This window comes from Pyxicephalus adspersus, chromosome 3, assembly GCF_032062135.1.
Source record: "Pyxicephalus adspersus chromosome 3, UCB_Pads_2.0, whole genome shotgun sequence".
NCBI classification, from domain to species: domain Eukaryota; kingdom Metazoa; phylum Chordata; class Amphibia; order Anura; family Pyxicephalidae; genus Pyxicephalus; species Pyxicephalus adspersus.
This window is the reverse complement of record NC_092860.1, coordinates 13,605,357-13,619,736: the sequence shown is the minus strand read 5'-3', so window position 1 is coordinate 13,619,736 and position 14,380 is coordinate 13,605,357. Positions and strand designations below refer to the sequence as shown.

General features: G+C 38.6%; 1 protein-coding gene across 3 annotated transcripts in view; it reads left to right on the top strand.

Moving 5' to 3' along the window:
* The window catches only part of CHD6 (chromodomain helicase DNA binding protein 6), an 80,204-nt gene that overhangs the window by 43,411 nt on the left and 22,413 nt on the right, over nt 1–14,380 (top strand). For all 3 annotated transcript variants that reach the window (XM_072403658.1, XM_072403659.1, XM_072403656.1), the window contains 11 exons: nt 1,236–1,379; nt 3,093–3,348; nt 4,771–4,981; nt 6,060–6,255; nt 7,692–7,856; nt 8,381–8,560; nt 10,850–10,960; nt 11,043–11,245; nt 11,684–11,886; nt 13,239–13,398; nt 13,600–13,689. In XM_072403658.1, coding sequence (XP_072259759.1) covers nt 1,236–1,379; nt 3,093–3,348; nt 4,771–4,981; nt 6,060–6,255; nt 7,692–7,856; nt 8,381–8,560; nt 10,850–10,960; nt 11,043–11,245; nt 11,684–11,886; nt 13,239–13,398; nt 13,600–13,689 — 1,919 coding nt within the window. The remainder of the gene's footprint in view (nt 1–1,235; nt 1,380–3,092; nt 3,349–4,770; nt 4,982–6,059; nt 6,256–7,691; nt 7,857–8,380; nt 8,561–10,849; nt 10,961–11,042; nt 11,246–11,683; nt 11,887–13,238; nt 13,399–13,599; nt 13,690–14,380) is intronic.

The following is a 14,380-nucleotide window of genomic DNA, read 5'->3' as shown; positions in this document are numbered from 1 at the left end:
TTTCTGGGTTCACAATCCTTGACCATCCTAAATGGTCAGACCGGAATAATGGAACTCTGGCGCATACATGGAAGTTCAATTCTGGCAGATTAACCTCCTGGGCGGTTCATTTCTGTCTGGATTTATATGTCTAAAAGCGGTACATTACTTTTCACCAACATGTATTTTACAGTAAAATTTAATAGCATTAGTATATTAAAGTTTAAAACACTAAATCATGTTAACATAATAAATAAATAAATTTAAAAAAAAAATTTAATAATAAACTTTGACATGATATTGTGTTTCAAACTTTATTATACTCGTATATAATATACTGTAAAATAAATTTTCATGAAAGACAATGTACTGCTTTTAGACATATAAATCCAGTGTATTGCATTCAGTACAGGTTTTTTGTATTGATCACAATACAAAATATTTTAAAATTCCTGCCGCGCCCCTAGCAGTGTCTGTACGCACCAATGTCACGCACTCGCCAAGGGGCAGATTGAGGAAGAGGACGCGGCCCGAGGATGGTAGGACCCTGGAAGACAACGATGGGACCAGCTAAGTTTTCGTTTGTTACTTTTTTAACTATTTTTTTTTTTTTTTTTTTTTTATAACCCAGAGTCACACTCAGGGTTACCACTGGGGAGGTTAAGGTATGCCAGGATACTGTGTTATATACTGAGCTACACATGCACAGCTAAGTGTGCATTGAAGAAAAGATTGCTAACAGGCAGGTAAGTTTATTTCATTGCAGAATGGACATCATTTGTATCTTCTGCAATAATAAACCCACCTGCTCACAAATTGGAAGTTTCCAAGTATATCTCTGCTTTATGCAGTTGCTAAAGAGTGAAAGATGCATTGGGCTTTCCCCAATACTTATGTTAATGTATAGCTATTGCAAAAAATTGTTTAGTGCCATTCCACTGCTCGCTCACTTTGTTGAATTTGTCCTAAGATGTAAACCTGTGCTGACAGGTAGTGTGATATTTGTTCACACTATGGTTTGATCTCTGCAGGCAGACTCAGAATAGTGTATGACAGATTTGTTGTTTTTTTCTTGGTTTTGTAAGAAAGGTCAAAGCTTTGTATAGGGAACACTAATATAGCATTTTGATTATTTTTTAGTGATAAACTGCCTAATAAAGTTTTTGTTTTGTGGTGTATTTTTTTGGCATCTCTTGTGTTTTTGTTGTAGTAAAGACGTGTTATTTATGTTTTTTTTTTTTTTGCCTGCCCTTCAGGAACACAAGGTACTTCTTACTGGAACACCTCTACAAAACTCAGTGGAGGAGTTGTACAGCCTGCTCAACTTCTTGGAGCCAAATCAATTCCCTTCAGAAAGCACTTTTTTGGAGGAGTTTGGAGACCTTAAAACGGAAGAACAAGTAAGAGATTTTCTCTGCAAGCCTGTAGCGTGTAATAATTGGAAAAAGGAGTTGCCATTGTAAACTTTATAGTTTACAAAATTCTGGACTATGTTTGATCGGGACGTAGCAGTATAGTGAGAATTTATTCATTTTTGTGACGACTATCCTAAGGAAAACCTTTTTAGTAATGAAGATTATGTAAGATGCTAATGTTGACTTGGTTCAAGTAAAAAGAAAAGAAAACTGGCTAGTGTTCTGATCCTCTGCCTTTATTTCCTTTTGAATCTCTGACCCATATTGAGTATGCAACTTAGGTGATCAGCTAATAGCCACACAGTTGACTACATGCTTGTTTCAGGTATGTGGCTGAAACTCCAAAACCAAAAGGTCAACTTTACATTGAGGCAATTGGTAATCCTTAGAATAAGTTAAGCAATGGTAGCCTAAACATCTCTGTGTTGTTTTAAAAGGATGTTGTTGTGTTGTCTGTGTTTGTTTTAAAACTCCTCTATTTGTCTAAATGAAACTACATTTGCTAGCGTTTCAATCTTTGTCTTTTTTGTCCTCTTCGTGTTCTCCTCAGCCCCTTTTAGCTGGCATTTTTATTTTTTTATTTTTTACTACAGGGATTTGTAGTAATGTAGTTGTGACCTGGAGAAACCTATAAGTACATTAGGGGGGACACATGAAATCAACATGCAAATGTTGGTTTTTGGGCACTTTTTAGGTGGACATTCAAGACCCTTTCAATTCAAGTTTTTAATAATGTTCTAGCTTACAAACGTTTTTCCAGTAGGTAATCTTCAGCAGCACATAACATGTTGATAGTGTGATGGCTGTTTGATATAGAGACGAATCTTACTGGTGGTGATCCAGACGAAAGACATTTGCACCAAGTCCCTTATTGGCATTCTGGTCCAATTTGAGAAGACTCAGTAGTGATTTGCTGTTTGTTTTTACTGTACTGTTGTTCCTCCCAGGTCTACAATTACAGTAAAACATATCCTTTGCAGAGCTGCGTAGTCCTTAAGCACTTTATAAATGGAACATTTTACATTTTTAAGGTAATAAAACAGCCAGGGGCCCAAAAAAGCATTCACTTATTTTGGAGCCTTCATTATTTATAACTTTTATTGGTGAATTTCTCTAGACTTTACATTGATGAAAAAAGAGAACATTACTCAAACACTTAAGTTTGTAGGACTGTTTCATTTAATTATGAATATAGCAGAGAAATTTGTTACTGGGAATTTTTTCATGTAAATGAGGCTTTAATTGAGCAATAGCAGCTATTCTATTTTGAATTAAGGTGGCAGTAATAGTGGAGGAGATATTGTATGTTCTGCTGTCCTATATTAGAACTTGTCTGAATATTATATCTTTTTTGGCGGGTATTAAAGGTAGAATCTTATCGGGTTCTACATGTTCCAGCTTCCTCCTTTTTAATGTGGACCCGTAATCTAACTATGCTTTCCATCCTAAACTTCCTGCTTCAGTTTAGATAAAAGACTGCAACACTTGATTTCTAAACAAATTACTTTTTTTCAAATTTGGTGCTGTTTCCCTGCAGTCTTCTACCTTACAGATACTTACTTCTCCAATATTTACATGTCTCATTCCTGCATTGCAGTCTACACCAAAATACCCGCTGTTGTCATCCTTTCAGTCAAAAAAGTGATGAGCTGCAGTGTCTCTTGTCTCATAGTGGCTAACTGTTTCATATTTACTCAGGTAAAAAAGCTGCAGTCGATTCTGAAGCCAATGATGTTGCGAAGGTTAAAAGACGACGTTGAAAAGAACCTGGCACCTAAGCAGGAAACCATCATTGAGGTTGAACTCACCAATATTCAAAAAAAATATTACCGAGCAATTCTGGAGAAGAACTTCACATTCCTGGCCAAAGGGGCCAACCAGCATAACATGCCTAATCTCATTAACACGATGATGGAGCTGCGGAAGTGCTGCAATCATCCGTACCTCATCAATGGTGAGTATGGCATGCAGACCACGTGTGGTATTTTTATGAAGTTACTTTTTCTTTGGAGCAATTATATTAGTACTGCCACTTTGTAGCATCGACTTCTCTTCTGTAGTCTCCCCCAAATAAAAACAAAAAATAGGATGGATGACACTTCTTGAGTGTTTCTATGTCCGTGTGCAGCACTGGATCAACAACAACCTTGTTGTTGATTTATATAAACCCTGATTCAGGCAATCTGCGACAGATTACACTGTAAGATTTCCACCAAAATATTGCTCACGCCCACTTTCTAGTTAGTCCCTGCTGAATATATTAGGCTATTCAATATTAAAACATAAAGAGTTGCTATTGTGCCATAATTTTCTGCATTACTTGATCTTCATCAGTTATAGAAAGCAAGTTGGCAGCTGCATTTCCCCTGCTTTTCCAAAACTGGAATTTTGGGAGTTTAACAAGCAGCTTGCTTTTTGCTCAGAGTTCGGTTAAATTATTCAGTAGTAGTAAATCAAAAACCTTTTGACTGATTATTCTTGAAAAATGTTTCAGCACTTCTCCCAAGTAGCTTCTGGGCCTGTTTGGGTGGAAATGCCTTGGCATTTGTGGGTAAAGTATAACATGAACATATGTTTGGTTTTTTTTGTTATTACCTTTTCAGTTTTACTTTGTATATTGTGGGGTTGGCATTTTTATGTTCTTGCTTTTCCATCATTTTATTGTTGAATTGAAAGTGGAGATTTCTAGCCTGCAATTACCATCTGAGAATGCAAAATCTGCCGTGCACAAATCTTCCGTGCACAATGTACTGTAAACTGCTGTCACCGCTTACCATTGAAACATTGTCATGCGTTTCAGTCTGAATGAGTTGAGGGTGAAATAGATGGGCAGCTGACAGGCAGTGCAGCCTTTCCTGTGAATGGTGCAAAACCATCCATGTGAAACAAGCCTGAACGGATATCAGCCACACTGGGAGTGCATTGTATTTAAGCGTTTAATTCAACTGACAGACTTGGGAGACAGAGTAGTAAAACCTAACCATTCTACAGCACTCCATAACAGGAAACAGAAGACAGACTTGTTTTTTAGGAAAAACCTTCATAGACAGAACCACGGCAATTGTTTATAGCCGTTCATGTGAGGGTCCAACAGCTATGCTTATTCGGAAATGCTCTCACTTCCCTCTTGCATTGTAGGACCTCTCAATAACTGAAAAGGAGCTTCCAGGTATGAGTGACTACTCTGATATAACCATGCTTAAACCTGAGCAGCCAATTATCAGTACTGTCTTGTGCTTCCATAACATTATCCTATTATTTGCTAGGGAGCATGGCTGGGTAAGCCTAGGTGCCTGGAGTAGAGACAAGTTTATGTGCAGACTCTGCTACTTTTAAATTGCTCATAATATTATATGACCTAAAACAATTTCCTTAGGTGCTGAAGAAAAGATTTTGGAGGACTTCCGCAAGACACACAACCCTGATGCCTCAGATTTCCAGCTGCAGGCAATGATACAAGCAGCAGGAAAACTTGTGCTGATTGATAAGCTATTGCCCAAACTAATTGCTGGAGGCCACAAAGTTCTCATCTTTTCCCAGATGGTTCGATGCCTTGACATCTTGGAGGACTACCTCATTCAGAGAAGGTGATTCACATATATTACTCCTTACAGAAGGGGGAGCATGAAAAAGTGTAAAAACTGTCTTATAATATATTTATATTTATATATACATTTGTTGCTTTTGATACCCAATAAAGATGGAACTTTAAGGCCTGTTTTGTTGACGTCCAGGTTAAAACTTATAATTTTTCACTTTAAGGAAGTGTATTGTGGTTTTGTACATATTTTTTATTTAGTGGTGATTCCCGCTTGGCTAAATACATTCCTGATGCACCAAAACAGATGTTTTATAGTATTGCAAATTTTGTAATTAAAAAAAAAAAAAACTTGTCCTGTCAGCATGCTACAGAGAAGGACCCTTGCTTCTTGTGTGTAAGCAGTGCTCTTTGTACAGAGGTCTAACACACTTTTGAATTAGATCTAGGGCGCTCTAATTATCAGAGAACATGAGAATTGCTAAGCACAGATTTCTAGGTTTGCCAATTGATCTTAGCAATAAGACAATAACTTCACACAAAGGGCCTGATTTATTAAAGCTCTCCAAGCTGGAGTGGATACACTTCTGGGTGATCCAGCAAACCTGAAATGGATTTGTTCAAAGTTATGTGCTAGTAAATGTTTTGAATGGACCAAATCCATTCCAGGTTTAATGTATCACTCAGCTTCACTGATGAAAGTGTATCCTCTCCACCCTTGGAGAGCTTTAATAAATTAGGTCTAAAGAGTCAGGGTCCTGCCCTGTTACAAATAGGTAAGGGTGATTTTATGATTAGGCTGTAGATGCTTTCTTTACATGCAATTTACTTAGACCACCCCATTCTTCTGCTGTGTGATAACACCTGTTGCATTGGAGCAGCATAAACTGTAGGCTTTGAACGCCTTTTGTTTTGTTAATCTTTTTATTTCATTTTTGCTTTAAATAGTTATTTGAAAGATAGTATGCAAATAAAAAGAGCCGTAGTCTACAATTTTATAAAGTTTATCTACAACCATTATCACTTTTCTGTAAAAGTAGATTTTTAGTGGTATGAACTTGTAACTGTCTTCTAATATTTTATTTGTATATTACTTGAATTCAAAGCTTCAATTTACTCTGTTACAGATATACTTATGAGCGAATAGATGGAAGGGTACGAGGTAACCTCCGGCAGGCAGCCATTGACAGATTCTGTAAACCTGACTCCGATCGTTTTGTATTCCTTCTGTGCACTCGGGCTGGAGGTCTGGGAATCAACTTGACAGCTGCCGACACTTGTATTATCTTTGATTCTGATTGGAACCCTCAGAATGACTTGCAGGTAATATGTGGTGACTGCGGGGGATCTTGTATGCAGTTTCAATACAGTAATCAGTCAAGTGTATGCTTTCAGAGAATGCTTTCTGGTCTGGCAGTGTAAACATGACGGCTGGAATTTGGCTGCTATGGCCAGCACTCTTTCTACCTACAAATTGTGTTTTGCTGCCTTTCCAGATTTCTTTCAGTTTTATGCATTACATTGAACGTCTCTTTTTGTAAAATACACTTTATTTCCTTATTTCTAGCAGTCAAAGACAACAAGCAGAACTAAAAAAATCACCAAGCCTAAGTCCCCACTCCTCTTTTGTGTGGCAATGCTAGGTTGGGAGTGATAAATAAAAAAAATAATATCCAGTGTGACCAGCACTCAATTCAGAAACTTGAAGCAAAGTTATGGGAGTTTATATACCTTGCCATTTTTTAAATCACTGACTGACCCATTGTCAAACAGTTATCTGCATGTTTGCATCTGTTGTGTGATAATACAGTAATCACAAGATCGTCCTTAAATCCGGGCAATCAGTATTCTTTAGAATACATTCAGCAATGGCGGTTTACATAATTTCTCAGTAGGTCTACTGTAATAGCAATGCCAGTAATCATTTAATGGTACAGCCAATATAAATTAGCGAACTTTTTATGTATTCTGAAGTTGTTTAGAGTTAGTTAGAAAGGTCCTGCTGGTCCAATTCTTTAACAAAATTGGCTTGTATGCAATCCTTGAAGACTAAACAGCAGTAAATGATATAAGGTATGTTTAGAAAGAGCATTGTGATAGTAGATCAAACACCTAACAGCATACACTGCCAATCTTCAGCATTTCAATTAAGCTAGAATACCTTCTTCTATTAAATGGACTTGGGGGAGAAACATAATCTTGTCCCTTGTCTTTAATACCTCATCTTGAATATGCAAGTCAGTTTTGGCCTCAAGTTCACAAAAAGAATGCTGTTTAAAAGTCTCCAAAGGACAACAAAATCCTTAATCACATGGATGACCTATGTTACAAAGAAAGACTGAACTGCAGGTATCATCATGTTGAGAAGAGACGGGGAAAGACATGGGGAAGGGCAGTATGAGGGGAAGTGGATGTGTATCATATGGCTGCTATGTTTATCAGAAATACCATTTTAGATTCCATAATCCAAATGTCTTTGGGGCTATTAAGAGATTTCTTTCTGGTTGATGCAATTAGAGCACACTTTACAGGAATTTTTTTTTTGCCTTGCTTTGAATTGACAGGTCTAGGGTTCTTCGTACACAGATTTTCATTTTTCTCTGGTTCAAATCTACTACCTCCTATGTCTTCTGTTGGTCCTATAGCATTCCTGTGTTTCTAATGTCTTGTTTGCTGCTTCTTTGGTGGCAATTTTAATTAAGTTTCATTTTATTTACATTTCCAAATATGTGTATGTTTATTTTGACTGCTGATTTCAGGCCCAAGCACGGTGCCATCGTATCGGTCAGAGCAAGGCAGTGAAAGTGTACCGCCTGATAACGAGGAACTCCTACGAGCGGGAGATGTTTGACAAAGCCAGCCTAAAACTAGGATTGGATAAGGCAGTTCTGCAAGACATCAATCGAAAAGGAAACACCAATGGGGTGCGTTTAATGCGTTACTCCACTGCTAAATACATAAGGTTAAAATAAGTGTTCCCTGCAAAGAAGAACCTAGATATTTTTCTCTACTGACTTCTGAGCTGAAATTCTGCAGCAATTAAAGATACTCTTTAGATATCAACACTTATTAGAGTGTTTGGATCCCTGTTCACCATGTGCTATGTGGTTGTCACTAGGCCCTGCACTGTGTTCTACCCCAGTATTTTTTTTTAAAGCCCAGTAAAAATAAGCTGTAGGTGGATGGTGTGGTGGCCCCTGTATTGTGACCCAATTTTTTAGGGGGCTGGGGAAATTGTGACCCAATTTTTTAAGGGGCTGGGGAGAACATGACTACATCACTACTGTATAGAGGGGGTCAGCTGGGGCCCAGTAGCCAGAATTCTTCAATATAACTGGTTATGTTCATAATAAAAATGTGATTTATCAAGACAATGCTTTATAAATTGGAATTCCAGAATCGCCAAAGTTTTTCATTTTCCCAATTGTGTTTCCTTGGATCTGTCTAGGTGCAACCATTGTCTAAAATTGAAGTTGAGGATCTTCTCCGGAAGGGAGCGTATGGTGCTTTGATGGATGAAGAGGATGAAGGTTCTAAGTTCTGTGAAGAAGATATTGATCAGATTCTTCAGCGTAGAACGCAAACCATCACAATCCAGTCTGAAGGGAAAGGCTCAACATTTGCTAAGGTAATCCCATATGGTATATTGTCATACAGAGGGTCCTAGTTGTGCAAGGCACACTTTTATTTACAAAGGGATGAGATTTCCTAAAAGGTTGTGCAACAGGGTCAAAAGTTTTGCATCAATTTGATTTTAGTTTTAAATTAAGTTAATCATGTTCTCCTCAATGTCTGAGAGAGAAAAAAAGAAGCACTGCCCGTCAGAGACACAAAAGGACATAGGTGGAATTCAAGAAAAGTAGACAGTTATCACTGTAACAGGTGGCCCTTTTGGATTATTTCGCTTCAGTCCTTATTTTGGTATATATTCAAGGTATGCTGCTGTCTGAAGGAGGATTGGATGCTGGCAAACAACCTGTTGGCTAGCCCAAGATAATACCTGCAACTACTAGCAAGCCTCATTTTTATTTTTCCAGTGGACCCAGCTGTGGCCCACATTAACAAGGGGTTCACACAAATGTTTTGATCCATTTATAGCCCTCATTATGATTCAGTTAATGGTTTATACCTCCTAGGACTTTGGTATCCCCGTTGGGATGTTTAGGATGGAATGTAAAGTCCTCTATGCTGACTTCTTATTTTTGCCCCCTATTGATTTAGGTGTTTGCACCTCTCCTACCTAAATATGCCTCTGTTTGCTGGTCTTTAATGTTTCTCAGGATCTGGAAGTTCCAGTAAAATGACTGGTCTCTAGGTTCACTCATGGTTAAATCATTGTTGGCTTTAAGACTTTTCTGCGGGCTCCCAATTTTGGTTAAAATTATCAGCATTATCATGTCTGTCGTTCCTTGTGACTATGTGGGATCATGTTGATGTTGAGTTACGTTTGTTGTTGTTTTTTTTATTATTATTATTATTTTCAAAAAGCCATTGACCTTGTTTTTTTTTTTTTAAGTTTCTCACCACATTGTGCCGTGCATACTTGCCAGTTTTGATATTAAGACCCTCATTCTTCCTGCTGGATACAGGAATACACAGTATTCTCCCCAGAAATTTTTTTCAGAAACTGTAGCTGGGTGGTAAAAAAAAGTGGGTGGAGCTAGACACTGCAAGTTTGGAGCTCCTAGTTATTTATGTCATAGATATCTAGCAATCCCTGCTATTGTGTCAGTGTTCTACCTGCCCCCTATACTTTGTTCCATCTTTCTAATGCCTGGCTTGTTAGAATGTACAGTTTTTTCCCTTATACCTCAACAGTCCAGTGCTGTGCTTTTATTTCCAACTCCCTAGAGTTCCATGTTTTAATGGTGTAATACCTTGTAGTAGTGTAATATTGTGTTCAATGTGGCTTAACAAATAAGGCTTAGTTCACATTGGCAGTACAAAATTCCCTTCCTGAGTGACTACTTCTTGGCAACTGCTGGGCCCCTGGGATTGCTAACCTGTGATAACTGCTGGGCCCCTGGGATTGCTAACCTGTGATAACTGCTGGGCCCCTGGGATTGCTAACTCAGTCCTTATTTTGGTATATATTCAAGGTATGCTGCTGTCTGAAGGAGGACTGGATGCTGGCAAACAACCTGTTGGCTAGCCCAAGATAATACCCAACTACTAGCAAGCCTCATTTTTATTTTTCGAGTGGATCTAGCTGTGGCCCACATTAACAAGGGGTTCACACAAATGTTTTCATCCATTTATAGCCCTCATTATGATTCAGTTAATGGTTTATACCTCCTAGGACTTTGGTATCCCTGTTGGGATGTTTAGAATGGAATGTAAAGTCCATTGTAAAGTCCAACATTCTGACTTCTTATTTTTGCCCCCTATTGATTTAGGTGTTTGCACCTCTCCTACCTAAATATATCTCTGTTTGCTGGTCTTTAATGTTTCTCAGGACCTGGAAGTTCCAGTAAAATGACTGGTCTCTAGGTTCACTCATGGTTAAATCTCCATGGCATCAATACATAAAGTCTGCCCATCAAAACACGCTGCCCTCTTACGCATTACTTACCCTACCAGTACCTAAACCCCAATTTCGTTTTGATGGGCAGAGTTTTTTATGTTCTAATGATGCCATTGTGATAAAACTTTAGGGGGTGTTATCCACAGATGTCCCCCACACATTTTAAGTTTCCTACACCTCCCCATTCCAGAGAAATTGGGTTTCCAGTGTTAGAAATGGGCAGTAATGTGTAACAGAGCAGTGCGTTTGCCATAGTAATATAATTTTAGTGTAGGGGGGTTATTGAAAATTGTTTTTTTTTTTTTTTTTCATACATCTGGAGTCCAAAAAAATTTGGTGTGCAAAACCTTAAACTAGGAAGGTGTGATTTCTCAAAGTTTCCTCCATCCACAGGCCAGTTTTGTGTCATCTGGTAACCGAACTGACATTTCTCTGGATGACCCTAACTTCTGGCAGAAATGGGCGAAGATAGCAGAGCTGGATACAGATGCCAAAAATGAAAAAGTAAGCTATTTTTTTAAAATGAAAAACACCTAGCTTTGCCCTTTATTAAATGTTACTGACACTGACAACTTTCCGTATCTAGGATAGTTTAGTGATTGACCGTCCGCGTGTGAGGAAACAAACCAAACATTACAACTCCTTTGAGGACGATGAGCTAATGGAATTCTCAGAACTGGAGAGTGACACAGAGGAGCGACCAACAAGGTCACGTCGACTGAATGACAAAACCCGCCGCTACCTACGAGCAGAATGCTTCAGGGTGGAAAAGAACCTGCTCATATTTGGGTAATTGCCATTACCAAATATGTGTGTTTTTGAACTTTTCAAATAAATTGGAAGACTAGACTTGATGTGTCAGATATCTGAATCTCAATGGCATAAAAAAAACAAAACCGTCACTTGTAGGTAGTCTTGTGTATTTGTGAGAGGTTCTCTTCATAATTATTCTTGTCTTAAGTACAACCAAGCCTTATGACATAAGTCATACTTGCACCCAAAACCAGAACTGGTGAGAAGAATTGTGACAGTCTGGTTTATGTTGTTTGGAGGTAAACTGGGTAATCCATTGGGGTTCTATAATTTTAAAAGATTTTAGAACTGCTAGAATTTGGCATATAGGTGCTATAGAATCAGTTTGTTTCCCAGCCAGGACTCTTCTGAAGCACAGTTTACTTGTTGGTGCTTTGAAACATGATTACCTATGACAACTTTTTATTCTCGCAGCTGGGGACGCTGGAAAGACATCCTGACGTTGGGGCGCTTTAAATGGCACCTAAATGAGAAAGACATGGAGATGATTTGCAGGGCTTTGTTGGTTTACTGCGTCAAACATTACAAAGGAGATGACAAGATCAAAAGCTTCATATGGGACCTAATCACTCCAATAAAGGATGGTGGAAGTAACCAGGCTCTGCAGAACCACTCAGGTACTTTCTTTGTCTCTTATTTTTTATATGATTGTGTTTTTATAAAATTTTTCCAAGAAGAAGAAAAAAAAAACATATACAAAAAGTATAACATTAACAACATTAAGTCAAAGTACAGCATACACGGTAAGCTTATAGAAGAACAAAAAAAGCTGTAGTATCATTGTCACATCTTTACAAGTGAAGTCATTGAGAAATATGCAAGTAAGCTTACATCGAGTCATTAGTTATGGATAAACATAAAATGACAAAGGAACATGGAGCAATAGGGGCAGAATAGACAAGGGGGAAGGGGAAGCAGTAAGCAACTGTCAATAACCCTGGCTACAGTACTCTATGATGGATGATCCAAATCACAACTGGTCTGTTCCAAAGCCCCTGGACTATGATGCAAAATACTGTTATTAGTTGGAAGTTTTCCAACATGTAATAGTTAGTCGTGGAATGTGATCTTTAACCACTTAAACTGTATTCAGCTTTACAACTATCATTTCTCCTAAAAGAGTACAATTTCCTAACATCTGTTCCCCTGCTTATTTTCTCACTATACAGAATTCATACACCTAAAAGGGTCATGTATACAGAGTTCCCACATTTGTAAAGGCAGGAGCACAGAGCCAGCCCTGAGTGTGCCAGATCAACCTGGTAAAGAGTTTTGAAATCTTGAAAAGCGGGTATATAATCTCACAAGGCTGTCAAGCTGGGAGGCTTAAGTAAGCCAAGCATCAGGGGCTACTTTAACCTCCTGGGTGGTAATTTCTGTCTGGATTTATATGTCTAAAAGCAGTACATTGTTTTTCATGGAATTTTATTTTACAGTATAATATAATAGTATGAGTATTATAAAGTTTGAAACACAAAATCATGTCAAAATAATAAATTAAATACATTTTTTTAAAAATTAAACTTTGACATGATTTTGTATTTCAAACGTTATTATACTGTAAAATACATTTTCATGAAAGACAATGTACTGCTTTTACACACATAAATTCAGTGTATTGCATTCAATATAGTTAATTTGTTTTGAATACAATACAAAATAATTTGAGATTTGCGCCGCCCCTCTAGCGGTGGCTGTACGTGCTGACATCACCAGGAACTCCCGGTGAACGTCTGCGCACTCGCCAGGGGAGGAACCTTACGAAGAAGACCTGGCCCGAGGATTGCAGGAGCCTAGAGGACGCCAATGGGACCAGGTAAGTCTTTATTTTTTACTTTTTTGACTACCTCGAGTGTGGCTTGGGGTTACTGTTTTCAGCTTGTTTTTTTTTACCCTGAGTCACACTCTGGGTTACTGCTGGGGAGTTTGATGCTTGTTGCTCTAGCTGAAGAATAATTTTGATTTTTAGGTTTGTCTGCCCCTGTTCCACGTGGAAGGAAGGGCAAGAAAATGAAAAATCAGATGTTGCTTCCAGAGATCAAGAATGCTGACTGGCTGGCCAGCTGTAACCCTGAGATTGTCTTGCATGATGAGAGCTACAAGAAACATCTCAAACAACACTGTAACAAGTAAGTAGAACTGTAACAGTGAAGCAGACATTTAAATATCAATTTCTGATACAGACATTGGTTTTTGGCTCTTCAAAACATTTCAGATTTGCCATTTGAAATTGTCTTGAGATGTAAAGCAGTGTTTGAGTTTGCACCTGAATTTTTTTTTTTTTACCAGGAAGCAATTGCCTTTTATAGTATCATTGTGTTTTGTATCAGGGTCCTTCTGCGGGTACGCATGCTCTACTACCTGAAGGCAGAAGTGCTTGGGGATGCAGCTGCCAAAGCTTTGGAAGGTACAAATGCAAGGTAAGACAACCCACCTTAGCTATACAGACACCCATCAGCTATACAGACTCTGTAGTAAGCAGTTGAGAGATATATATATATATATATATATATATATATCGTGTTTAAAAAATGCCCTAGGGCTTATTTTCAGGTAGGGCTTATATTTTGAGAAGAACAACAAACCGCAAAAAAATTAACATTTTTTTCAAACGTTATCACATTCTGTGACATCATGGTAACTCTGCAAGTAAGCTGTGTGCTGTGTCCTCCCTCTTCTACCCTCCCCCACCTCACCAATCAGTCCTGCATCACTGTGCTCTGGAAGAGAGATGGGACAGCCTTATCCACGCTGTTCTCCCTTCACTCCCCCCAGCACAATCCGTTCTGCACTGCACTGGAAGAGAGGTGTGGCATCCTCAGCGTCCTCTCTTTTCTCCTCCCCCCACCACGATCATTTGAGAAGGAGAGATGTGACAGGCTCAGTGTGCCCTCCCTTCACATCTCTCTCTACAATCATCAGCTCTGCCCCCGGAGAAGTGATGGATTGTGTGAGCCTGGAATACTCGTACGTACGGGGTAGTGATGTTGTGACAGTCCTGCACTCGTGTGACAGTCTGTGATGTCCTTTACTTCCTCCCCCACCACTATGTACAGTATGTGCTGAAGATATTCTACGGTATTAAGCTAGGGCTTACTTTCGGGGGAGGGC